This window comes from Protopterus annectens, chromosome 8.part0, assembly GCF_019279795.1.
Source record: "Protopterus annectens isolate FY-2018-M chromosome 8.part0, PAN1.0, whole genome shotgun sequence".
Classification (NCBI taxonomy): Eukaryota; Metazoa; Chordata; order Ceratodontiformes; family Protopteridae; genus Protopterus; species Protopterus annectens.
The window spans coordinates 1,201,895,248-1,201,921,091 of record NC_056741.1 but is presented as its reverse complement, the minus strand read 5'-3'; the positions used below and the strand labels follow the sequence as shown (position 1 = coordinate 1,201,921,091).

The 25,844-nt window shown below is 44.1% G+C and overlaps 1 protein-coding gene across 1 annotated transcript in view; it reads left to right on the top strand.

Annotated features, from left to right (window-relative positions):
- The window catches only part of LOC122809304 (vacuolar fusion protein MON1 homolog B-like), a 466,888-nt gene that overhangs the window by 206,088 nt on the left and 234,956 nt on the right, over nt 1-25,844 (top strand). Inside the window, exon 4 of the mRNA XM_044080694.1 lies at nt 12,796-13,594. Within this exon, the coding sequence (XP_043936629.1) occupies nt 12,796-13,594 (799 nt within the window). The remainder of the gene's footprint in view (nt 1-12,795; nt 13,595-25,844) is intronic.

Genomic DNA, 25,844 nt, shown 5'->3' with positions numbered 1-25,844 from the left:
TTCTTAGAGTACCAACCAAGGATATTTTGGAGGCTGCAACTTTGAGTTCTGTGCACACCTTTGCCAAACATTACCACTTGCCTCTATACTCAAAACCAGAGCTGGCTTTGCCACTGCAGTTCTGCAGGGCCTCATGGCCACTCCTAACCCTGTTTAGAACCAGCCACCCAGCCTCAGCTTTGGGATTCATCCCAAGTGTGATTGACTGCAGCCGTGCAACACGATGAACATAGTACAGTTTTGTACCTACCATAAATGTAGATGTTCGAGTGTATACACTGCTGCAGTCCAGGTTACCCTCCCTCCATCCCCTCTTTCTTAGCTGGGACTTATCTACACCTCTCTTTTTATACAACCTATATGGTATATTTGCTTATAGCTGTAGCTATTGTTTTTTATTTATTATGTATGTTTATTTAGCATTATGTATTGCCTTCCTATTTGGGGGCACCTGACATCTGGGGCAAGAAAAACTGAAGAAAATTGCGTCGGCTGCCTCTTATACCCCTGTCGCACTGACGTCAGGGAAGAAGCGACTGCAACCGATGCCGGACCAAGACTTTGGAACTCGGGCCGACTGCGGGGACCGCCTGACAGCAGATAACCCAAGTGTAATGACTGCAGCAGTGTATACACTCTAACATCTACATTTATGGTAGGTACAAAACTGTACTTTTCCTGTGCCAGTGAAGAATAAGAAGTAGGCTAGTTGTCTTTTTTGACCATTGGGAGGTAATTACTCATGACAAGTGGGTGCTGTAGATCATAAACCGATTCCAAAAGTCATGGGCATTCCACCCTTAGAAAAACGTAGGAGTATCTAATGTCCCTGCAGATAGAAAAACTTTTAAATGGCACATCACAAGGCTCTGTAGAGAGAGTCCCAAAAAGGCTGTGTAGGGGAAATAGGGTTCTGCTTCACGCTGTTTCTAGTCCTGAGAAAAGAAGGGTTCTGGGCACCCATTCTAGATCTGTTAAGAATATACAAGTTTCTTTTTATTCCAAAATTCAGAATGTTTTAATTACTGAATTTCTTAACCAGACTTTTTCCACAAGCCCTTATGGTGACCTTAGACCTAAATAATTCCTGTCCATACTGATTTTCTAAGTTGCCCCACTGTTTGAACAGATTTTCACTTTGGATCTTCCTGAGTTGCATGCTTGCCCAGTCTGCTACCCTTATAATCGCACTTGTGGAAAGCATACCTCTTCAAAATACATTACACTCTTACAAGAAGTCACCAAATCCATAATTTAAGTGATGTGGCATTTTAGACTCCACTTCAACAAAATTGCACCCTGCTGAAAATTTGATAAGAGGTCCAAGGATACATTTAAATTCCCTGCATTTGCATACAATACAGATTTGCAGTAACAAAGTATGCGTTCTGTATTTTCTTATTTTCTGCTTCGACTACTTAACGTGATGCTTCAAACTTCTTTTTAATTGTGTATTGTAATAGTGGCTTGCTGTCTGGCAAGCATGTAGCTCGTGGATCCCCCCCCCCCCCAGAGTAATGCAGCTTCTTTTGTTCCCCTTTTTTCAGTAATTCCTTATGTTATAAGTGGCTAAAACTGTTATATTTCCATTTAGTTTACCATGCCGCTAACTGACTGTCCCTGCTGGACTAAGATTATAGTTTTTGTTTATTATACAGCACTATTTTAAATAACTAAGTAGTTATAGTACCGCTCCAATAGAGACTGCTCTGAAATACTCCATAGCTTTAGAATATGCATGGTTGCCATCAGCTTTTACTGATTTTCTTTGCTTCCCTCTACTGTCATGGGACCCTTAGCTTGTCCTGCCCTCACCTCCCTATTCAGCAGTTATCTACCCCAAATGTCTCTCAGGTCTGAAAATCAACATCTTTTGCAGGTGCACAAGCCTAACTTGCCTGCTGGCCATCTTTATACATTTTCTGTAGCCAAAGCCTCGAATGCTTTACCACTGACAACTGGATCTAATAAAAACCTCACATCATTCAAAAGTTCTTTAAGTCTACCTGTCTTCTTGCTGGATCTGCTCTTGCACCAACCCATCACACTCAAAAACCTGACTTGCCCTACTCTTCAGTTATATTCTTATTTCTATTTCCCTTAGTTGCTACCTAGTTTTTAATGGCCACTAACTATACAGTGTTGTGTGTACCCTAATACTTTTATGACAGAAGTGTTATGCATTGTTGGCCTTTACATTTGATTTGTCTCACTTTGTATTGTATTATAAGTTTATTTTAACTGTATTGACAAATCCTATTTTACCTTTTCTGTAACTAATTCCTAATTACTTCATGTGCATGTTTATGGACCTTTACAAATGTTAAATCCTATTCTATATCTCTGTTTATGTGTATACTGATTGTGGAACTTTTCTCACCGGGCGTCCTCTAACATTGGGTTCTTATTGTTCAGTGGGTTATCTCTGTAAACAAATGCCAATAAATATATCCCTGTAGCAAACAAAAGGGACCATCAACTCCTAAGATGTGAAGCATGGAGCTTCCACTACCAATTCACATCTTTGCTCTTTTGCGTGCCTACTGTACTTAATTTATTTAAAATGTGATTGAATGCAGTTGTTGCCTTTTGAAGGACAAAGTGTTCATATTTGTCCCTATCTGAACAGTTACCTCTTGCGGGTCTAAAGATGACTGTTAATTGCTTCTGAGTTAGACACCTTCCTGTGAGCTGCTCTTGACTTGGAAGGAAAGCGTCTTGCTTACCCCACAGGCAAGATCCTATTTCTAACCCAGTATTTCAGCAAGACTGGTAATTTGCAGCCGTCTTGCTGCATGGAAATTCTTCAGGATCAGGAGGTGCATAGTCTCTTGCAATACTGATGGCTTTCTTGACAAGGTTGTCCTTGTAATAAAATGTGTTAGAAACAGGTGGTGCCAGCAAGAGTATTCCTTAGATAAGCATTTCCGTCTAACCTGCATTAAGTATATTGCATGGCAGGTAATGAAAATCTCTCCAAAATGAAGCCATTTTCTCAGATCCTCACAATGGACTCCTTGGTCTCTGAATGGGAAAGCCTCTTGGGTAGCTGAAAGTGCAGGGGACTTGGAATGGGAACTTCAGAAAGAAGCACGTAAATATCATGGAGATTATGGCGGTTATCCCAGCCATCAGAGAATTCAGACACATTTGGCACCAGGAAACCCTGCAAGTCTCGTCAGGACTGCTGTTAGGTGGTACAAAGCAAAGGGGGAGTTCAGTGTTCTGTTCTGCAGAGTATCCATGCAGATATGGGAACTGGCACAGGAGAGCGATTTGACATAAGGACACAGTGCATTCCTTCTCAGAACCAGTTTGGCAGAATATATATGCAGAATAAGACGATTTCCAATTAATGGAAGTTAAAGGGGAGATGTTCTTGGACTTAGTCCTGTTGTGGTATATGCCAAAATTAGCCCTTTTTGTTTCTTTAGACAACAGGCAGTTGAACAAGTGTTGCACCAGGATACCTACAAGAGACGTGAGCAGCAGATGCCTTTTCCGTTCCTTGGGCACATTTCTGACTGTATACTTCCCTTCCCCATTCCATTAAACCCAATTACAAAATGCCAGAGGAGAGGACAAAAAATACTCTTGATTGCACCTTCTTGGCCCAGGCAACATTATTTCTCCCTTCTGCTGAACATATCAAGGAAACATATGCTGCCTCCAGATGTGGACCTCTTAACCCAGAACAGGTGTAGACTGTTCGCCCAAACTTGTGGATGATTTAGTAGTCTCATCTCGACACATGTTCTCTGCTAATGTGCTTCACATCTTAAGGGAGGCCAGAAAAGTCTGCATGAAAAAAAAAAAACTTGTAATAGCGAAATGGAAAATGCCACCATTAGTGCAAATACAGAGGAAATAAAGTTTCATCACAGGCATCTCGAGACCTCGTCTATCTGTTGACCTTTTCAAAGTAGGGTCTTGTGTCTCCTTGGCTATTGCTGCCTGTGTGCTTCTGGAACCACTGTTTTCTCCCATTTCCTAATAAAACAGTTTGCAAAAAGGGAAGGATTGCATCACATAAGAGCCTTTTTGTAGAAAGCTTAACTTTTCTATTTTGAGATATCAAGATTAAGTTGCAAGACCGTGCTCCACCCTTTTGGTAGCCTTGACCTCAGCCAGGTGAATTTCATAATTGCGAGTTGTCATGTGCATTGTTGCAGCGGTTAGCATTGTCACCTCACAACAAGAGGTTCTCCAGTTCAGTTCTCAGCTGGGGTACCTTCTGTGTGGTGTCTGCATGCCCTCACTCCGGTTGCGTGGGTTTCTTCAGATGCTTGTTTCCTCCCACATTCCAAAGACATGAAGTAGGTGGATTGGACACTAAACTGGCCGTAGGTGTGTGTGTTTGCATGAGTGAGTGGCACAGATGAACTACCGTGGCAGGGCTAGCCACCCTGCGGTGTACACCTTTGTTAGAGATGATTGTCACTGTTGAAGTGGTACCCAACCTCGTGTAAAATGCGAAAAAGGGGTTGAGGATGGATGGATGTGCAGGGACCCTTCCTAGAATTCCATAGTGACAGAGTCTCCCTATGTATCATTCATTCATGTTTTTCCTGCTTCCTCACAGAACAGAGTGGAGAGAATCCTGCATTTCTTAGATGGGCACATGCAGTGGAGATTGTACTTGGGACAGGATAAAGCTCAGTTTGATAGATGTTCATCGTGTTACCCTGCTGCAGTCATCACACTTGGGTTATCCTGTCGTCAGGTGGTCCCGCAGTCTGCCTGAATTCCAAAGTCTTGGTCCGGCGTCTGTTGCTGTCGCTTCTTCCCTGACGTCAGTGCGCCAGGGGTATATGAGGCATCCGACATTTTCTTCAGTCTTTCTTGCCACGCGGTGCCCGAAGCAGAAGCAGTTTACAAGTGCTGGTCAGCCGACACCTGAGATTTTATAGAGTTTCAGTCCAAAGTCTTCAAAGCTAAGTACCCTGTTGGGGAACCTTTTCTTGCCTCAGTCCGATGTCAGAAAAAGTTAACAATTGCATTTCTTGTGGGAAGCAAATACCTCATAAGGACTTTCATTCTTTTTGTATACCTTGCCTAGGCCCAGACCCACGATGTCACTGGTTGTCTGTTTTGTGCTAGGTTCAATAAGCGAACTATAAAGCGATGCTTTGATTTCGCACGACACTACTTCGGTAGGAAATTTAATTACACTATGCCGTCGGAGCAACCGACTACCGGCGTGCATAAAAAGCGCAAAGATAGACAGGCAGCCTAGATCCAAGCCAGACTCAGAGGCCGGTCGCCGGTTCTCCGGTTTTCAGTGAAGCGCCTACCAAGCCCCTGGCTACTGCTGAATTGGATCCCTAGACTGCTTCGGATTCTCCAGCAGAGGTCTAGGCTGACTCGGCCATTTTCTTTAGGCCCTACCGATGACATTGCAGAAGGAGAGGCCGGTGCTGTAGAAACACCTTTGGTTTCTGAAGGTGTCCTCAGACTACTCTCACCATAAAATCTTATGCTAAGCTTAAGACTCCTCTAAAACCAAAAAAGACTACACTTCAGTCTCCAGTTCAAGGCCCCATGCCTAAGAAACAGATGCTTAAAATGGTTGAAGATTTGATTTCTTTAGTCAGAGGTTCCCAACCCCCCCCCACAAAAGGCCTAGACAAGAGGATTATGCCTCCTCTGATAAAGTGTTTGTTTCCTCAGGCTCCTCTGAGGAACAGGATTACTCCTTTCCCTCTTATGAAGATTCTGATGCTGAAGACTCCATTCCCTCAGCTTCTCCCCCTGAAGACTATTCCTTTGGGGAAACCTTACATACCATGAGAGAACATTTCCACTGGGAAGGTCAGGAGTACTCAGACTCAAAGAAAATGCTCAGAGTTTTTTACTCCCCCAGCACAGACCACTTGCTATCCCCCTAGTTTTAGACATTGTGGATTGTTTTCTTAGAATCTAGTCTAAATCCAGATTCTCTGCCTCCTGCTCCAGCCAAACCAGATAGATACTATAGAGTGCCTGACTCTCACACATTATCTCCCAGGGTCTCAAAGGGGCTAAGGCTTCTATGGGTAAAAATCCTGTACCCTCTGAAAGGGACTCCAGAGCACTAGATAGGTGGGGGAAGAAGGTTTACACCTCAGCTACTCTAGCTATGAGAGCACTAAATTGTCAATTTCACATGCTTAAATACCAGCAATTCCTAATGTCTCAAATAAAGCAAAAGATGGGCACACACCCTCAACAGTCTTAATTCAAGGAAATGCAGGATCTGTTGCATGCAGATGAACAGGTGGGCAAAACATACTTTGCAATGTGGTTTTGATACCTTGGAAGCTTCCTCTAGAGCAGCTGTTACTGGGTCTGTTATACGTAGGCATGCTTGGTTAAAGGAACAATCTCTGCCTGATCATGTTAAAGCAAAGTTACTAGATGCACCCTTACAGCAGGATGTCTTATTTGGGGTTAAAGCAGAGGAGGTTTTAAAGAAAATGGAGGTTAAGGCAAAATCTATGCAGACGGTCAAAGATTTCTTACAGGTACAGCCCCCACGCTTCAGCAGAAATTGGCTAACAAAAAATTGGTCCTTTCCAGCTACTGACAGACCACAGAGGAGTAAATACAGGCGCCCAAGGGGCAGAGGACAAGCACAAATCCCTTACAAACCTCGCCAATGGGGCACTGCAACACAGAAGGGAGGAGAAGACAGGTCCCAAACTACTAGAAGGCAAACACAATGACTTAAACCTCAAACTGCCAAGCAAAACTCTCTTGGCAGCTCCCTTGGGAGGAAAATTAGCATTTTTTGCAGACAACTGGCGCATCGTCACGAAGGACAAATGGGTCCTAGACATTATCTCACAAGGGTACAGATTCCATTTCCACACCTTGCCAAGGATAAAAGGAATGCCAAACCTGCCACAAAATCAATGGGCAGAGGCACAAAAACAAATTACAGCTCTCATGGACATGAGCCATTCAACTGGTACCTACACAGGAGCAAGGCCAAGGATTTTACTCGAGGCTCTTTCTAGTCCCCAGAAAGGACAATGATTGGAGACCCATTCTGGACCTTTCAATTATAAACACCTTCTTGCAAGTACCCAAATTCAAGATGCTAACACTACAGCAGCTTCTTCCCATGTTGGGCAAGAAAGCTTGGCTAGTAACGTTGGACCTCAAGGAGGCATACCTGCATGTCCCTATCAGACAAAATTGCAGATGATATCCGTTTCATTGCAGGTTCAACCCATTACCAATTCTCTGCACTGCCCTTTGGCTTATCTATTGCGCCCAGGGTCTTCACAAAATGCCTGGCACCAGTAATTGCATACTGCAGACAAAGAGGAATTCAAATATACCCATACCTGGACGACTGCCTCATCCAAGCAGAAAACAAGGACATTCTCTTACAACACCTGGCTTTTGTAAAACACCTTCTAAGTTGCCTAGGGTACACAGTAAACGAAAAGAAATCAAAACTGGTGCCCTCACAAAATATGACATTCCTGGGTGCCAGCTTAAATACAACGGCCCAGATGGCTTATCTGACGCCAGACAAACTACAATTAACTCAATACTTCAGAACAATGGCAACAAAGACCCAACTCCCTGCAAGAAAAATTCTGTGGGCCTTGGGCTTCATAGCATCTTGCATACTACTAATACCATTTGCAAAACTGCATATGAGGAAATTACAATGGTACCTAAAAAGCGTATGGACTCAACACAGCCACAGCTTGGAAACAATGATACCTCTCATTCCCTGCCTTCAACAGGAGTTTCTATGGTTGTCACAGGCATGTCACCTCAACAAGGGTCAACCTTTCACCTTACCCCCAGCCAGGCAAACTATGACAACAGATGCATCGGACTATGCCTGGGGGGGCACACATGGCAGGACGGTGCGTTCAAGGCATATGGACTGCAGATCAAAGGAATCTGCACATCAATCAAAAAGAAATGCTAGCTGTACAAAATGCTCTGACAGCCTTCAAGGACCTCTTATATCCAGGACAGCTTATCATAAGGACAGACAACACCACAGTAATGTGGTACATAAACAAGTGGGTACACACTCCTACCCTCTATGCAGGCAAGCAATGACCTTGTGGAACACAGCACTGGCTTACCAAGTTCAATTACAAGCTCAATTCCTGTCAGGAAAAAAAAACACATTGGCAGGCGACCTAAGCAGAAGCATCATGGATCCCCACGAGTGGAAACTGGATCCACAAGTATTTGCAATGATAACTCAAAAATGGGGGCTCCCAGACATAGACCCGTTTGCCAGCCCCCAAAACTATCAGCTAACAAAATTTTGCACAAGGACTTTTCACCATCAAGCTTGGAAAGTGGACGCAGTCTCATTCAGTTGGAAAATGCTGACAGTATATGTCTTCCCTCCATTGCCCCTTCTCACAAAGGTGCTGCTGAAAGTCCGGATGAAGAGACCCCGAATGATGCTCATTGCCCCAGACTAGCCACGCCAGCACTGGTACCCACTATTAAGGAATATGGCCCAGGGCCCACCATGGATTTTACCACAAATTACTCATCTGCTCACACAGCAAGACAGTCGGATTCTACACAGCCAGCTCAAAACCTTAAACTTGGCTGCATGGCAAATCACCTAAGCAACCAGCCAGCTCCTCTTTCACAAGCTGTTATGGATGTTATACTAGAGGCCAGGAGGCCAAGCACCAGGAAAGCCTACTCAGACAAATGGAAAAGGTTTTGTGCCTGGAACCAATCTAAAGGCCAAAATACCCTTCAGCCGGACATACCTCAGATTCTGCAATGTTTAACTGAGATGTTACACAAAGGGCTTTCTTTTTCATCTATTAAAATCCACCCCTCAGCTGTTTCAGCTCACTACAACACGGGTCCTCCCTTATTTTCACATCCACTCCTAAGGCAGTTTCTCAGAGGGGCCAAAAACATTAGGCCTCCCAGGAAAGCACCAACACCTACTTGGGACCTCAATTTTGTTTTGGAAAAACTTACGCTACCTCCTTTTGAGCCAGCTTTCTCAGCTGACTTAAAGTTTATATCATGGAAGACTGCCCTGCTGCTAGCAATTACTTCAGTGAGAAGAGTCTCAGAGCTTCAGGCGCTATTGTCAGTAGAGCCTTTCCTCATTTTTCATCAAGACAGAGTTTCTCTACGAACTGACCCCTCCTTTATGCCTAAGGTGGTATCCAGTGTGGCTCTAAATCAAACCATCCATTTACCCACCTTCTTTCCAAATCCACAGAACAAAGGAGAGACTCCTGCATTCCTTGGACATTCACAGGCAGCTACGTTACTACTTGGATAAAACTAAGGTTTTCAGAAAATCTGACCAGCTCTTTGTATCCTATGCTACAGCATCACAAGGAAAGGCCATCTCATAACAGACCCTTTCCAAATGGATAGGACATTGCATACATTTTTGCTACACCCACCATGGAAAACCAGTCCCTGCTAGCATAAGGACCCACTCTACCAGGGCAGCAGCTACATCTACAGCCTTCCTCAGGGGGGTGCCAACCAAGGATATTCTGGAAGCTGCAACTTGGAGTTCAGTACACACCTTCACCAAACATTGTCACTTACCACTTTACTCTAAGACTAGAGCTGGCTTCGCCACTGCAGTTTTGCAGGGCCTTCTAGCCTCCTCTAACAGTGTTTGACTCCACCTCCCATCCTTAGCTTTGGGATTCTACCCAAGTATTATGACTGCAGCAGGGTAACACGATAAACATAGTACAGTTTTGTACCTACCATAAATGTAGATGTTCAAGTGTATACCCTGCTGCAGTCCAGGTTACCCTCCCTCCATCCCCTCTGACCTAACTAAAACCTTTCAATACCTTAAAATCTGTTACAACCTTTATGGTGTATTTGCTTATAGCTGGAGGGATATTTTGTTTGTGCTAAACCTTTTATTATTGGTACTATCTACTGACCACCATTTTGGGGGGGGGCACCTGACATCTGAGGCAAGAAAAACTGAAGAAAATGGTGTCGGATGCCTCTCGTATACCCCTGGCGCACTGACGTCAGGGAAGAAGCGTCAGCAACCGACACCGGACCAAGACTTTGGAATTCAGGCAGACTGCGGGACCGCCTGACGATAGGATAACCCAATTGTGATGACTGCAGCAGGGTATACACTCTTAACATCTACATTTATGGTAGGTACAAAACTGTACTTTTTTTTATAGCCTTTATATAACCTTTACATAAGCAGATTATTTCCACAAAGATAGCTCATTGCATTGCCCTTTATTGCAGACAAAAAGAAAACTTAATTCCTGACAGAATAATAACTCATTCTACCAGGGCTGAGGCTGCCACCACAGCCTTCATTGGAAGGGTAACCACACAAGCTATTCTGGAAGCAGTGGTCTGATTATTTGGCCACACTTTGTCCATCTTTGCAATTTACCTAGCATTTCCAGAGACAGGGCAGGTTTTGTCATGGCAATTTTGTAGGGCCTTGTGTTTACCCTTTCTTCCCCAAGATGTGGGGGGTCATCCCAGTAAATAGGTAATGAATTAGTGAACTGTGAAGAACGTAGTTGTGCAAGAACTTAAAAAAAATGTAGATGTTTCAATATATTCACTGTTAAAGTACCACTTCGGTTTGCAAAGGGTACCCAGATTACACTTCTGCCCCCCCCTCTCCCTCATGAGCATATCGCTCCCTTTGCAAGAGGTAATCAGCAATTTGTTGATACAGGTTTGATAGAGGGGCCTTCTGGTTGTTCTCTTCACATGTGATGGCTTGCCCTTGGGTGGGTAAAGCTTTGGCTTCTAGGAGAAATTCCTGAACCTGCTAGGACCAAAAAAATCTGGAAATGATCCCAGCCAGTGTCCCTTTTATACTACCGAAGCCTTGACATCATATGGGAGGGGATTTGCTGGCCCAAGAGGGGAAGGAGAAAGCTCTGGTATTCAAGCTAACCAGCAGGCTTCGGATGGCAGGAATCCCAGGAGTCAGTATTGCAACACCTAGTATATACATTTATGCAAGGTCTTGTACAACTGTACTTTTTTCATCTGAGTCTAAGGGCAAAGCTTGCAAAGTTGCTGTAGAACTTGGACCCGTTTACCCAGAGCCAGTTCTCAATCATATAAAGTCTGACAGCATGACTGTTCTAGTTCTCATTATCTCTATGCACATGGGTACAGAGGGCATGTTTTATTTCTTAAGGGAGGTCGTGAAACCAGCTGCAAGAAGGTCATATCTAGTTAAGTGGAGAAGATTATACTTGTGGTACCAGAGGATGGATTAAGACTCGTTTAAAACTTCTGTCTCCTTGATTTTCACTTAACCTAATTTTGCAAAGTTCTAACAGGTTGCCTTGTGCCTCAGTGAAAGTACTTGTTTCAGCTTATCTGCCTTGGAGTTCCTACTCAGTTCCTTCTGCCAGTAAAACAGTTCCTCAAGGAATTTCTCCAGTTGAGGTCACATAAGAAGCTGCTTACTCCACCATTGAACATCAGCTGTGTTCTGGAGAAACTAACCTTACTGCTTTTGAAAACTTTTTAGCCTCCTGGTGGCTGTCTCCTGTGCTAAAAGGTGATCAAAACCGCAGACCCTGTTGTGCAGATAAACAAGGATAAGGTTACCCTACAAACTTAACCCTACCTTCATGCTTATGGGGACAGCTAAAGTTATCTGTAAATCAGGCCAGTCACTTTGTGTTTTTGTCACCCCAGAACAAGGGGAAAGGATTTGACACACTCTGGATGTGTATAGGAAATTAAGATTTTACTTGGACAAGACAAAATCAATAAGAAAATCTGAACAAATTTTAATTTCATTTGCAAAGAACAAATAAGGAAAGCCTTTTGGAAAACATACCATAGGAGGTACACTGTATTTGCTTCTAGTATTCCTTTCATGACAAACTTGTTTCAAGCCCCATTGGGACCTATTCCACTAGAGCACCTGCAGCCAGCAGTGCCTTCCGGGGGGGGGGTCAGTACCCAATTTGGCCTGAAAGCAGTTAAATTGTCATGTGTTAGTATCTTCTCCTAGTATCACAGCTTGAACAATTTTATCTGGGGGCATAGGCAGGATTTGCCATGGATGGCCATTCAACAGGGGCTCGTTCACCCTACTGCTAGCAGGGCGGGATAGACTATAGCCATTCTGCAGGGGTTTCTGCAACCTACTGCTGTGAAATGACAGCTGTCCAGTGGTTTGTGAGCTTTGGGGATCTCCCCAGGGGTTATTACTGCAACAGTGAACATAGTAGAGTTGTGTGGTAGTTTGTGTTAATTTTAGATATTCAGGTTGTTCATTGTTCCAGTACCAGTTTCCTCCCTCTTCTTTTCTATGGGTATCTTCACACTGGATCTATGGGTATCCTCACACTGGAATGAGTACCCTAGTCATCCATCCTCCTTTTCTCCTTTGTTACCCTGACTAGGTGCCTTCCCTCTTTGGATTGGCTTAGAACTTGCAGAAAAAAAATCTTGTATGGCTGCCTATGTGGAAACTGCATTCTTGGGAATTATTTCAACTGGGAATGTCTGCGTTCTGGCTTCAGACCATAGAGAGCTTTATTGCCATGGCAAGAACTAAAGATAATATTAACTGATGTCACTTCTATACCACTGACATCCACATAGGAATATCTGCCCAGCCTGGAAGGGAAAAAGGATACTAAGCTCTCAAAGTAAGGTCAGGCTTTAGATATTCTGTGTCAGAAGTCCAAAGAATTAGTACTGCACTATCAACATACTCCACATTCTTCAATTTTGGGTAAGTTCATTTGCAACTAAACAGTCTCCCATCATCTACTGCAGCTGACATTTGTTGTTTTTGTCTTTCAGATGATCATAAAGTGGTTTTCCTTCAGCGGGGCCCTCTGGTATTAGTATCAGTTTCACGAACATTGCAGTCTGAGATTCAGCTCCATAGTGAACTCCTTTATGTATATTACCAGATTATTAGCATGTTAACTCAAGCCAGTGTTGCACGCATTTTTGAACGCAAGAAGAATTATGATTTAAGGCGGCTTCTTACTGGCTCTGAAAAGATCTTGGATAACCTCCTGAATCTCATAGATTCTGATCCTAGTTTCCTTCTGGGAGCTGTGCAGTGCCTCCCCCTCTCATCTTCTCTACGAGAGTCCCTCAGTCAGATCTTACAGAAGGCTACAACTTCTAACCTGGTCTTTTCCATCCTTATTGCTAAAAATCAGTTGGTCACGATTGTGCAAGAGAGGACCGTGATTGATGATACTCGTCTAGATCCTGTGGACCTTCATTTGTTGCTCAATTTAATTCGTGCTTCATCTGCTTTCCAAGCTGGTGAGGTATGGACTCCGATCTGTTTACCACGCTTCAACCCAAATGGCTATTTCTATGCTTACATCTCTTACTTGGACCCAGACTGCACAGTATGCCTCCTCTTGCTTTCTACAGACAGGGAGGCATTCTACTCTATCTCGGATTGCAAGAAAAAGATTGAAGAAAGCATGGCTACTCATAACTCTATTCAGGCTATCTCTTCTGCCCTGCAAAGCCAGTCTTACAGCATCTCACTATTGGGGGTGCCAGACCTAAGACACTTCATGTACAAACCACTGGATATCCCTGAAAACCATAAGCAGCTCACTCAGCTTACAAGGTAATACCAGAGCATACTGGATGGGTTGAAATCCATAACATGTAACTGTTTTTGTTTATTAGCAGATTTGTATTTGATTAACTTTGCAGTTGTTGAAATCCCTAGTGATATTTCCAGTGTTCTTTGTTCATAGCATCTGGTTGGATATTCATACCTAACACTAGTAAATATTTCACCATAAAAAAATGTGTAACCAGTAAAAATGTTGTCCATACACAGGGAAAGTAAATCTTTCAATAATCGCTTTCATCCTAAAATTCCAGGAATTCTTCAGATAGTTGAGAAATTAAAACAACCCATTAAGTATAATACCAAAAATGTCATGTGATAAAAAAGTATGAATTTGTGCAGTCAATTAAACTATTAAATTCAAAAGTCAATACTTGCATTATATACAATAAAAAAAACTACTTGTATAAAAGCCAAAATACAACAAAATCAAATATATATATATATATATATATATATATATATATATATATATATATATATATATATATATATATATATATAAAAGCTTATTCTGTGTGTGGATTTTAATACCAACAATCTATTCAGTGATGTTTTATCATTTAATCCTGGGCGAAAAGTGGCAAAATGTTACATGATAAAAAAAAAAATAGTAGTATATGTGCAATCAATTAAACCATTAAATTCAGAAGTTAATTCCTGTAATCTGAAGTAGTTACTTCATTTGATCTGCAACCTGTGGGTAGTCTGATCCGACCTCGGATCCGAGCCGGCAGCTTTCCAAGATCCGAGCTCCTAGCTCCTCCCCTACCCATAATCCCTTGCTGCTAACCACATTACCTCAGATCGTTTTTTGCCGCGGCTAAAGCCAGTTGCTTCTTAGTGAAGAGCTCCTGGCCTGGTGAGATTGTTCCATTTCATAGCTTTTTTTTTCTAGTTTAAATTGTGTGTGTGTGTTTTTTTAGTGTCAAATCTTTTCAAACCCTTTTAAAAAAAAAAAAAAACTTTTTTCCTTAGTTTAGATTTATCTCTCCCCTCCCCCCCTAGTGTTTGGGTATGTGTGTGTGAGAGATCTTATGGCTGAATCTAAGGCCCTATTTTCAAAATGTACTGAGTGTGGCCATAAGCTTTCCCCAGCTGATGGCCACACTCAGTGCGTTTTATGCCTGGGGGCAGCACATTTATCGGAGGCCTGCCAGATATGTGCGGCCTTCAACCCTCGGGCACTCAGGGACAGGAAGAACAAGCTGATCCTGGCGGGAAAACTCCCCCAGGAATCTGCTTCTTCCTCTCCCAGCCGGGTTCAAGCTACTCCTGTATCTTCGGCGCCGGCTACTCCCTTAGCTGTACCCGGGACTCAACCTCCCTTATCAGGTACTAGCTCTGTGGAGTCTAGTGCTTCTTCCCACAAGAAGAAGCAGCATAGGGACAGAGGGCCATAGTTCAAAAAGGCGGGCAGAGTCTCATCCCTCTGCTCCGCCTGAAAAGATTCTAAAGTCCCCTGAGAGGGTCTCCGGATCCTTGTCCTCTCGGCTCCGTTCACCTTCCTTTTCTCCGGAGCCGGAGGAGGAGGATAGGTCTCCCTCGAGGTCTTCGAGGCGGCCCTCCCGGCCTGCCTCTGCTACCTCCTAGCGGTCTACAAGGAGCATCTCCGAAGCAGACATGGATCGGATGATGCGAAGATTTTTACAGACCCAGATGGCAGATGGGGATGCTCTTGCCCCCCCCCCTTTGGGAGGGAGTGCAGCCCCCATTTTTGCCCCGATCGCTCCTTCTCTGACCCGTTTTCGCGTCTCTGAGTTGTCTGATCAGGCCCTTTCGGATCCGGGGATACGTCTGCGCCGACAGAGATGGTGTATTCGCCGACTATTTCGGGTCTCGGAGTTGTCGGATCCAGGCCCTTTCGGATCCGGGGATACGTCTGCGCCGACAGAGATGGTGTATTCGCAGACTATGCCTTCGAGCTTGTCTGATCCAAGCTCTCGGGGCCGAGGGTTGAGCATCGGATCCGTGGGGGTGGTTGTGTGTTCGGCGCCGATTGGGTCGGGGCACACCACTACCTTGGGTCCGATTGCTTCGGCTCCGACCCAGATCCTATCCTCTGAGCCGAGGAGGTTACTTTCTCAGGCTGGTGACAGTGAATCTCCCTCGGCTTTTGAGGTAGGTGGAGAGGGTACTGTCGAGGTCATCCAGGTCCCCGACCAGGCCTTCGGATCCACCTGTACCCCCACTGTATCAGGGTCTGTCTTCGATCATCCGTCCATCTGGACAGCCTGCCCAAAGCCTCCAGTTAGTTCCTAGGGAGGAACACCACCCGGTGGACGAGCCCTCTTCGGACAGTCCCGCCGAAGAGGCGCCTCGGAAGCACCAGTGCAAAAGGAGGCATCTGGACTCCCCCGAGTACATACGGACTTGGAGGATACGGAGGGCTCCCCAAGGTCACCCCCTGAAGATGTCTCATTTGGAGACATCATGGAAATGTTACGTATAAGAGGGGGGTGGTCTGCCCAAAAGCCCTCCCTGGACGAGTCCGTATTTCTGGAGGCCTTTGAGGCAGGCCCATCTACCTCCTGGGTGTCCCCCCCCCCCCCAGCCGACCCTTGGTGGACCTAATTACCACCAGGGCTTGGAAGGAGCCAGACACCGTGGAGCCTATCCCTAGACGCCCAGACAAGGTCCTCAGCCCTCCATCTGATAGACCTTCTTGGTCCAAAGGCGCACCAGTTGATGCTATGTTGGTGGCGGTGGCCACTAGGAAAGAACTTGCCCAAGAAAGTTCTTCGGTCCATCCGCTGGACAAGGAGTTCCGAGCATTGGACCATTTTGGGAAGCGGATGTTTGCTTCAGTGACCTTTGCCATAAGGTCGCTGAACTACATGGCACCCACCATTAGGCTACAGCATGACTTAGTTAAAGAATACGCTGCAGCCCCTCCGGAGTCCATGTCGGTCCCAGACAAAAAGGTGTTTGAGACTCGAATGGCCACTCTAAAGTCCATATCAAACACAACTATGCGGCTTCTTTCCCATGCCATGGAAGGGGCCGCTAGAGCTAGCGGAGCTGGAGTGGTCTTGCGACGTCACTCCTGGCTCCGCCTTTGCGACTTCACGGAACCCTTTAAGGCGTCCTTTGCGAACGCCCCTTATGACGGTTTGGCCTTATTTGGCTCAATAGTTCGCGACACGCTGGTCCAAAGCGAAAAGGATGGGAAGACGCTGTCGGCCGTCTGAGTCCGCTTCTCTAGACCCCAAAGATCCTGCTCCAGGAATCAGAGGGGGCAAAAGAAGCTGTGGTTCCGTAAATCCCAGCAATCCCGTCCTGCTGCGGACAACTCATCCTCTAGAGGCAGAGGAGGACAAGGTGGAAGCCGGCCCAGAGGCAGAGGAAGGCCGCGTAACTTCGGGTCTAGAGAACCTTTCTCTGATAGACCCACGCAACAGCCCTGAGGGCTTGCCAGACTGTCCCTCTCTGGAGGCAGTCGGGGGGTGATTGTCGGAGCACCTGTCAAAATGGGAGTCCATTACACAGGATCAATGGGTGCTCCGGATTATATCCAGAGGATACACTATACCGTTCACACCCCCCCCCCCCAAACCCAAACGTCTCCCAGATGTTCTACCCCATCAGAGGGAGTCCGCAGCTCTGGAAATTTCAGAGTTGCTAAGAAAGAGCCATCCAGCCCGTCCCCCCAGATCAGTCCGGGTTGGGCTATTACTCCAGGTTCTTCTTGGTGCCAAAGAAAACGGGGGACCTCAGACCCATCCTAGACCTCTCGTCCCTGAACCTGTTCATACACAAGGAAAAATTCCGGATGGTCACCCTTCAATCTATTCTCCCCCTTCTGCGGGAGAACGACTGGATGTGCTCGTTGGACCTCAAAGATGCGTACTACCATATACTTATGGACAGATGATCCAGGAGGTTCCTCCACTTCCGGCTAGGAGCCAGTCATTATCAATTCAGGGTTCTTCCATTTGGCCTAACTTCATCCCCCAGAGTGTTTACCAAAGTCATGGCAGTGGTTGCAGCCCACTTGAGACTCCAGGGCATTCAGGTGTTTCCATACCTAGACGACTGGCTCCTCACCGCCGCCAACAGGCATCTACTGGTCCAGACGAGAGATTACACCCTATATCTATTCCGCCATTTAGGGATTTCAGTGAATCTAAAGAAGTCCTGCCTGTGCCCCACTCAAGCCCTAGAGTTCATAGGGGCCAGGTTGGATACTCGAATCTGCAAAGCGGTTCTTACACAGGTCAGGTTGAACAATTTGTATCTGCATGTCTTAGAGATTCTTCGGAGCCCCGCTCCTCCAGCAGAATTAGTCCTGAGGGCTCTAGGGTCTATGTCAGCAGCGATCGGCCTTTCTTTCCATGCCCGTCTGCGAATGCGGGTGTTAGTGGACCATACAGGTCCAGTGGTCGCTATCGGTCCATCCCTTGGACATGCCGATTCCCTTGAGCAGGGCATGCAGGGACTCCCTTCTTTGGTGGTTACAGGCCCAGGAACTCAAGGGAGACCCTTTGTCATTTCCCCAGTCAAAGCCACGTTGACCACGGATGCTTCCTGCCACGGGTGGGGTGGACATTACGCGGGCAAATCCGTCCAAGGCACGTGGACTCCCCTAGAGACTGCATTGCATATCAACGTCCTAGAGATGAGGGCAGTGCTTTTGGCGTTGCAGGCTCTTCAGCACCTTCTCCCTCTAGGAACTATTGCGATCCAGACGGACAACATGTCCGTTGTCTGGTATATAAACAAACAGGGGGGACCAGATCTTATCCCCTGTGTCGAGAAGCCATGAGAGTGTGGGAATGGGCGATTTCCACCAACCGCTTTCTGATAGCAACGCACATTCCGGGACTGTCCAAAATATTAGCGGACAAGCTGAGTCGGGAATTCCTCAGTCCTTACGAGTGGTTTCTGAATCCATCTGTCGCGAAGCAGATATTCCTCAAGTGGGGTCAACCTCGCTGCGACCTTTTCGCTTCTCCCCTAAACACAAAATGCAGCGATTACTTCGTGATAGTTCCCCCCAGAGGGGAATCCCCCAGGGACGCTCTGGTTCATGCTTGGCCGCCCGGTCTCCTTTATGCATATCCCCCTCTTCCTCTGATGATGAAGTTCATCCAGAAAGCCTGTCTGTTGGGGAGCAGAGTGATTCTCATAGCCCCATTCTGGCCTCGACAAATCTGGTTCCCTTTTTTGCAGTCTCACATTGCGGCTCCCCCATGGATCCTGGACCCCAGACCAGACCTGATCTCGCATCCGACGAGAGGCCACACTCCCAACCTGGTCAACCTCAGGCTCACAGCCTGGTTGATCCAGTTCCATTGATGGCTAGGACTCCGGGTATCTCATCCCCTGTTAAGGCCATTCTGGTAGCAGCTTATAAGCCATCTACCAGAAAGCTCTACAGCAGTAAATGGAAACGTTTTTCCATTTGGGCGAAGGATAAGGAATTAGACCCCTTTTACGGTTCCTATTCCTACTATCCTGGACTTCCTGTCCCTTCTGTTTAGACAGGGAGCTAGTGCATCCACCGTTAAGGTCCAGCTAGCAGCCATCTCTCACTATCACGTAGGGGATGGCGTAGCCTCCTTGGCGTCAGCAAAAATATGCAAGACCTTCTTAAAAGGCGTGTTTCTCTTGAAGCCCCCTGTTAAGCCGGCAGTGCCTCCATGGGATCTTACCTTAGTCTTACAAGCATTAACAAGGCCATCTTTTGAGCCGGCGGCCTCAGTGCCATTAAATTTTTTATCTTGGAAAACGGCCTTTTTGGTCACTATTACTTCAGCCAAACGAGTCTCAGAATTGCAAGCCTTGTGCATTAAGCATCCATACCTTATTTTTCACAAAGATAGGGTGGCCCTCAGGACTAATCCTTCCTTTCTGCCTAAGGTAGCCACAGAGACTAACATTAATCAATCTGTTAACCTTCCTGTCTTCTTCCCAAATTTCCAGAACAAGGGTGAATACACATTGCACAAATTGGATGTACACAGACAACTATGTTTTTACTTGCACAGGACTAAAGATTTTCGCAAGTCAGACCAGTTGTTTGTCTCTTATGCTAAGTCAGCCATGGGCAAACCAATCTCTAAGGTGACAGTGGCAAATTTGGATCTCTCAGTGTATTAGTCAGGGATACACTTCATCTGGGAAGCCAGCTCCAGTTGGCGTCCGTGCGCACTCTACTAGATCTGTGGCTACCTCGACGGCTTTCTGGTCTAGAGTTCCGGTAGACGATATTTGTTCAGCAGCTACCTGGTCCTCTTCCCATGTGTTCATTTCTCATTACAAGCTGGACATGATCTCCAGAAGTAGGGCTTCCTTTGGCTCCACGGTGCTTCGGAATATCCTTCCGTAGGGACCACCCAGGGTCTTTAGGTAAGCTGGGGACTCTGTCCCACAGGTTGCAGATCAAATGAAGTAACTACTTCAGATAAAGAAGTTATGCACTCACCATAACGTTCCATCTGAGTAGATACTTCATTTGTCTGCAACCGACCCCCCCCTGCCATCCCCCAAACCTCGGTAAGGTATTGCTCCTTTGGAGATTTTTCTCCATCTTTAGCCTTTAGGGCAATATAACTGATCTGAGATAATGTGGTTAGTAGCAAGGGATTATGGGTAGGGTGAGGAGCTAGGAGCTCGGATCTTGGAGCTTGGAAAGCTGCCGGCTCGGATCCGACTACCCACAGGTTGCAGACAAATGAAGTATCTACTCAGATGGAACGTTATGGTGAGTATATAACTTTTTTTTTTTTTATATACAATAAAAAAACTACTTTACTGTATAAAATCCTGAATATAGCAAAATCAAATAACTACAAAAACGTATTCGAACTGTATGTGGATTTTAAAGCCAACAATCCACTCACTGATGTTTTAATATTTAATCCTGGGGGGAGTGGCATTTAATTTTTATCTCCCATTGTAATTCTTTAGTTTCAATAATCACCCCCAAACAACCACCATGAGCAGGCATTTGTATATTTTCCAATACATAAAACATTTTTTTTTTTAAAACTCATAAAGGGAAAAAATGCTCTGTGCTGTGGCTAAAGTCTTGCCAAACCAAAAATAGTCCAAACTAGAAAAGAAAGATTGGCAAGACAAGGCTGTAAAATAAACTGTTTTAATAAAAACAACGACAAATCCAAACACTGGTAAGCGCTTTCGGGTTCTCCAACCCTTCATCAGACAAACAAAATAACACTGGTCTTTACATTTAAACATACTGACAACCAATCAAAAACAAACATTCCTAATACCTTACCCGCCTATTTTGTAAGGCAGGTTTTAAAGGAACAATTTCATTGATGCCTGGATATCTGTGTGATCCCAATGTTATGATCCATTTGGATTCAAGTGTCTCAGTAAGCAATTTTATATCCCCCCCTCTTGCTCCTAAACTCACATTGGTAATGACCTTAAATAAAAATGTATGTGTAGGGTTATCCATCAAGTGCCTATAAAGTGCATTGTGCTGATCTTTGTTTCTTATGCTGGACAGGTGCTGTAGAATCCTGACCTTAAACATGTTGTTTGTCATCCCTACATAGTAAACCGGACACTGTGTACACTCTGCCAAATAAACCACATTGGTGGTTCTACAAGTGGCTTTGGCCTTAAATTCAAATACCTGTCCTGTGGTTGGATGCTTGAAAGTATTGGACCTATTGATACTACTACATGCTTTGCAAGTACCGCAAGCTACCGTCCCTGTTCTGGTGATCAGTGGCTTGTTAACAGAAACTGTTTTTTCTCTGCAAAGTAAGTCCTTAAGATTTTTATTGCGTCTATAACCAAAAAAGGGTGCTTCACCTATCAGAGTATCTAATTTGGGGTCACTCCAATTTCTTCTGACTATACCCTGTATATCCTGGATGTCACTGCTATGTGTAAAATAAAGCCTAACCTCATCATTTCTTTTGTTCTTCTGATGTTTTTCTCCTTCTATTGGACCTTGCCTCAACCAGGGTTTATATCCTTCATTTCGTTTCTTAGAACCAGAATCTATCACTCTGCTAACCATACCCTCATTATAACCTCTCTGGCCAAAACATGCTTTTAGGTTTCCTACCTCTCTATCGAAATCCCTATCATCTAGGCATAATCTAGAAGTTCTACACACTTGGCTTTTTACTATGTTGGAAAACATATGGTACTATATCAAACGAAAGTAGATGGTTCTTCCAACAATCTTTTTGTGTAGCATTGGAAATATACCGTCAAAGTATAGCTTATCTTAACATCTAAGTAATCTATTTGTTCCCTGGAATATTTTAAAGTAAATCTTAGAAAGGACGTGGTGGAATGAAGGTATTCCAGAAAACTATACAATTCTACTATGGTGCCCTGCCAAAAAATAAATATGTCATCTACAAAGCGTACATAGGTTCCTATGTGTGATTTCCATCTATCACTATTGAAAATATTGTTCTTCTCCCAAAAGTAAAGAACCAAGTTCATATGTATTGGCACAGGGGTGCCCATGGCTACCCTGTGCCTGCCTTGAACCACCTATGAAAACATTGTTTTCCAAAGTGACTCCCAACAACCTACATATCAATTTGATTGTGGAATCCTTCTCTCCCATTTCTTTTAGTACATACTCTAAACAAGTATACCATAGTCATTACTTATAACAGTGAAAAGATTTTGTACATCCAGAGTCACCATGATGCTGTTGATGTAATTTTGTTTAAGTTGAAAATCTCTTACTACCTGCAAAACCCTTGAATCCTTCAATATGGAGGCCACCCTATCCACATAAGGTTTCATATTACATTCTAACCAAATAGATACATTTTCTGTGACCCATCCCTTCCAGATACGATGGGTCTAAGGAAGGTCACTTAAAGATTTATGGATTTTGGGTAAAGCTTTAAACACAGGTGTAGTCGACCATCAAGAACTTTAACAAGTCATCATCAATCATCATTTCAAAATGAAGACGCTTTAATTCTTCATGTACTCCTTGAACTGTCCTAACTATGGTAACAGGGTTAATGGGGATGTAAGTATTGTTGTCAGATAGCAAATCCTGCAATTTCCTATCATACAGTATTTTGTCATGCGACAATAGCTCCCCCTTTGTCCGCTCCCTTAATAACAATCTCTTTATTATTAGATAAATCAGCTAAAGCTTTCTGCTGTGCTGCAGTTAAATTAAAAAACTTACTTTGTATTCCCTCACTAAAATGTCTTCTCAGATCACATTCACATCTATTTATAAACATATTCATAGCTGTAGTAAACGGAGGTATAAAAGTACTGGGTTGCCTCAACATTGAGTTGGTTTCACTATTAGTGGATTCATTAGAAACATTATGAAACATACTCTTTAAGGCCAAATTTCTACAAAAAAGCGCTATATCAAGTACAACATCACTATACACACTAGTCCTTCCTGGCACAAAAGTCAAACCTTTGTTTAGGACGAACAACTCATCCTCAGTCAAAGTATATGAAGATAAATTGTACACCATACCATGACAAATATCACTAGTCACTCCAAAGTTCGTCTCCTCTTGTTGGGATCTCTCCCTTCGCTGTGTGATCTCTTCCACGGTGTACGCTTCTTTACTGGGGCTGGCAAACACTCCAAAAAACGTTGTCGTGTTTGCTCATGTTTAGGACGCGCTCCCTTCTCTGTATAAAAGTCATTGGAACCCCTCAAATCTGAGCCCTCATTGTTTATCAAGCTGGTTGTTCCTGTTGCTTGCAATAATCTTGTTGTTGTGTGCTTTGGTGCTGTGCAGGCTATGGAGAATACATTGATGGAAACTTTCGAGCTAGGGGAACCTAGCACAGGACCTGTTGACAGCAGTTCTGAGTTTAAGAAGACTATTGATTACTCTCATCAGAAAAATCCTCTTTTGGATCTTGGCCTTATGGTGAACAGAATTGGACATAGTAAAAACAATGTGCCAGTGGCTACAGATAAGAGGTTTGATGATCTTATACGAGACTTGAATTTTAAAACAATGAGGTTACAGAGACTGAAATGGCAAAATTTCCATTTTGAAGCATGTCAGCAATTTGGGATTGTTCCCCGTGGCATGAGAATTCTGTGCATGCCAACCCAGGGGGAACGATACCCTGAGTTGCTTGCACAATGGCAGACACTCAATATTGAGACCGGCTTTAAATATATGGACCTTATAAATAAGTTCTTTGGTCCAGAGCAATTGGAGCTACAGAAAAGTGTCGATACATTATTGAATAAAATCAAGGAAGATTTTAAGGAGCCAGGTTATAAACAGAGACTCACAGATTTACAGCGTGACCTTGTAGAAAATGATGAGAAACTTCGAAAACAAAAGACACAAAAACTAAGACGTGATTTCGAGGATTTTTCCTCAGGCAATATCTTTGTTTGGCCCAAGTACAAGGGGGCCTCGAACATCGGTGACGTGAATAGCGACGGCCGAGTGACGAGGCGTCAACAAAGTGAGCGTAGAGGTGAGGCACGTAGTGAACCAGCCATGAGCGAAGGGAATACGAGACCAGCAAAGGAGTTGACCACCAAGGAGCAACCTGACCAGTTAAGGCGAACAGCAGCACAACAGGAACCGGACACTGTGGAAGTAAGGAAGGAGCAGTTTGCATCAGCGACTGCTAATGCGGGTGAAACGCCAAGGTTATTGCAAGCAACAGGAACAACCAGCTTGATAAACAATGAGGGCTCAGATTTGAGGGGTTCCAATGACTTTTATACAGAGAAGGGAGCGCGTCCTAAACATGAGCAAACACGACAACGTTTTTTGGAGTGTTTGCCAGCCCCAGTAAAGAAGCGTACACCGTGGAAGAGATCACACAGCGAAGGGAGAGATCCCAACAAGAGGAGACGAACTTTGGAGTGACTAGTGATATTTGTCATGGTATGGTGTACAATTTATCTTCATATACTTTGACTGAGGATGAGTTGTTCGTCCTAAATAAAGGTTTGACATTTGTGCCAGGAAGGACTAGTGTGTATAGTGATGTTGTACTTGATATAGCGCTTTTTTGTAGAAATTTGGCCTTAAAGAGTATGTTTCATAATGTTTCTAATGAATCCACTAATAGTGAAACCAACTCAATGTTGAGGCAACCCAGTACTTTTATACCTCCGTTTACTACAGCTATGAATATGTTTATAAATAGATGTGAATGTGATCTGAGAAGACATTTTAGTGAGGGAATACAAAGTAAGTTTTTTAATTTAACTGCAGCACAGCAGAAAGCTTTAGCTGATTTATCTAATAATAAAGAGATTGTTATTAAGGGAGCGGACAAAGGGGGAGCTATTGTCGTACTTGACAAAATACTGTATGATAGGAAATTGCAGGATTTGCTATCTGACAACAATACTTACATCCCCATTAACCCTGTTACCATAGTTAGGACAGTTCAAGGAGTACATGAAGAATTAAAGCGTCTTCATTTTGAAATGATGATTGATGATGACTTGTTAAAGTTCTTGATGGTCGCTAAGCCGACTACACCTGTGTTTAAAGCTTTACCCAAAATCCATAAATCTTTAAGTGACCCTCCCCTTAGACCCATCGTATCTGGAAGGGGATGGGTCACAGAAAATGTATCTATTTGGTTAGAATGTAATATGAAACCTTATGTGGATAGGGTGGCCTCCATATTGAAGGATTCGAAGGGTTTTTTGCAGGTAGTAAGAGATTTTCAACTTAAACAAAATTACATCAACAGCATCATGGTGACTCTGGATGTACAAAATCTTTTCACTGTTATAAGTAATGACTATGGTATACGAGCGATAGAGTATGTACTAAAAGAAATGGGAGAGAAGGATTCCACAATCAAATTGATATGTAGGTTGTTGGGAGTCACTTTGGAAAACAATGTTTTCATAGGTGGTTCGCAGGCATATAGGCAGGCACAGGGGGTAGCCATGGGCACCCCCTGTGCCAATACATATGCGAACTTGGTTCTTTACTTTTGGGAGAAGAACAATATTTTCAATAGTGATAGATGGAAATCACACATAGGAACCTATGTACGCTTTGTAGATGACATATTTATTTTTTGGCAGGGCACCATAGTAGAATTGTATAGTTTTCTGGAATACCTTCATTCCACCACGTCCTTTCTAAGATTTACTTTAAAATATTCCAGGGAACAAATAGATTACTTAGATGTTAAGATAAGCTATACTTTGGACGGGTATATTTCCACGTTACACAAAAAAGATTGTTGGAAGAACCATCTACTTTCGTACGATAGTATGCACCCTCGCCATATGTTTTCCAACATA